We start from the raw sequence: 1576 nt of genomic DNA on the forward strand, positions 1-1576 counted from the left end.
GGTTACTTGCAATGCAAGCAAAGTCATTGTTTACCTAGTACTCCCCTTTTCAGATTGATCCACGTCATCGTTACGGGCACAACTTGCACTTTTATTACAACATCTGGTTTTGGAGCAAGAGCTCCCAGCCCTTTTTTTACTGGTAATTAATTAAATCTTGATTCTTATATATGATAATTAAATTTGGATCTCATAATAATAATGATTTCAAAATTGAAGGCTGGATGTTGGAGATGGCAAGGAAGTTAACCTTGAAATATGCTTAAGAAAGAACTTGCAAAGGCAACGAATTACTTACCTTGGACCTGTAAGTTGTCATGATAAATCATTGGGAATATTAATATTATATTCCTTATGGAATTATAATTAAGGGTTTGATGATGATGATTTAATTTGTAGGAGGAGAGGGAAGCATATGAGGTGATGATTGTGGAAGGAGGAAAACTGGTTTATAAGCAAAGCCAGAAACCTGTTCATACCACTGATGGGTCTAAGTGGATTTTTGTTCTTAGTCCATCAAGAGTTTTGTATGTTGGTCAGAAAAAGAAAGGAGAATTCCAACATTCTAGTTTTCTAGCTGGAGCTGTTACCACTTCTTCTGGAAGATTAGTTGCCCATAATGGAGTCATTGATGTATGAATTGAATGAATTATTTATGGTTCATGTCTTATACATACTTATTACATAAATTAATTAATTGATATCCGATCACATGTTATATATTCAGGCTATTTGGCCTTACAGTGGTCATTACCGTCCAACAGCAAAGAATTTCTTGGAATTCTTACATTTCTTGGAAGCTCACCATGTTGATTTGACTAATGTCAAGGTGTGATTCTAAAATATTAATTAATTCGCAACTGTTCACGTAAAGTTATCTTATGCATGTAAAAAGGATAGACGAGAATCGTTAAATGATTTGATATATTTATTACATGCAGAAATATCCAGTAGACGACGACGTGCCAAGTGAAATGGGATCAAGTGAGTCGCCAACAAATGAAAACTCGGCAATAATACAAGCAAGCAAGTGGAGCACTGGAGTTGGTCCAAGAATTGGTTGCATGACAGAGTACCCTAAAGAGCTGCAAGTGATGGCACTTGAGCACCTTGGAAGATTTGTTGGCATGGCACCCATTGCATCTCCAAGACCTACTCTCAAACTCCACCTCTCCCCTAAACTTGTCTACATGGGAATAGAATGATAAATTTTTGTATCTCCCTACTCCCATAGTTAGAATTTAGATGGACCTTATTATTTTTCATTCTACCTTTAGGGTTGGACAATTTGATCATTAATACATTCAACTTTAGTATCATTATTATCATTAAATTAAGTTTACTTTATTTAATAAAAAAAATTTGAACATATGAATATCTTGTTGGGCTTTATTTCCACTGGGCTTTTTTGGTTGGGCCAGGCCCATAAAAAGTTAGAGGGGGAGAAAGTTTTGATTTTTGAAATTATAGGTACATATGGTTACCGTTGAGATTTGATTTTGCATTTTCAATTCTTCTTCCACACATTTCAAATTTCAAAACTTGCTTGGCTCTCTCTCTAACTATTACAAAGCTC

General features: G+C 35.0%; 1 protein-coding gene across 3 annotated transcripts in view; it reads left to right on the forward strand.

Annotated features, from left to right (window-relative positions):
* LOC107610284 (IQ domain-containing protein IQM5-like) overlaps positions 1-1319 on the forward strand; it is a 6512-nt gene extending 5193 nt beyond the window's left edge. For all 3 annotated transcript variants that reach the window (XM_021108499.1, XM_021108498.1, XM_016312350.2), the window contains 5 exons: positions 54-142; positions 220-307; positions 400-633; positions 728-829; positions 942-1319. In XM_021108499.1, coding sequence (XP_020964158.1) covers positions 54-142; positions 220-307; positions 400-633; positions 728-829; positions 942-1205 — 777 coding nt within the window. In that variant the 3' untranslated portion in view covers positions 1206-1319. The remainder of the gene's footprint in view (positions 1-53; positions 143-219; positions 308-399; positions 634-727; positions 830-941) is intronic.

Source organism: Arachis ipaensis, chromosome B08, assembly GCF_000816755.2.
Source record: "Arachis ipaensis cultivar K30076 chromosome B08, Araip1.1, whole genome shotgun sequence".
NCBI classification, from domain to species: domain Eukaryota; kingdom Viridiplantae; phylum Streptophyta; class Magnoliopsida; order Fabales; family Fabaceae; genus Arachis; species Arachis ipaensis.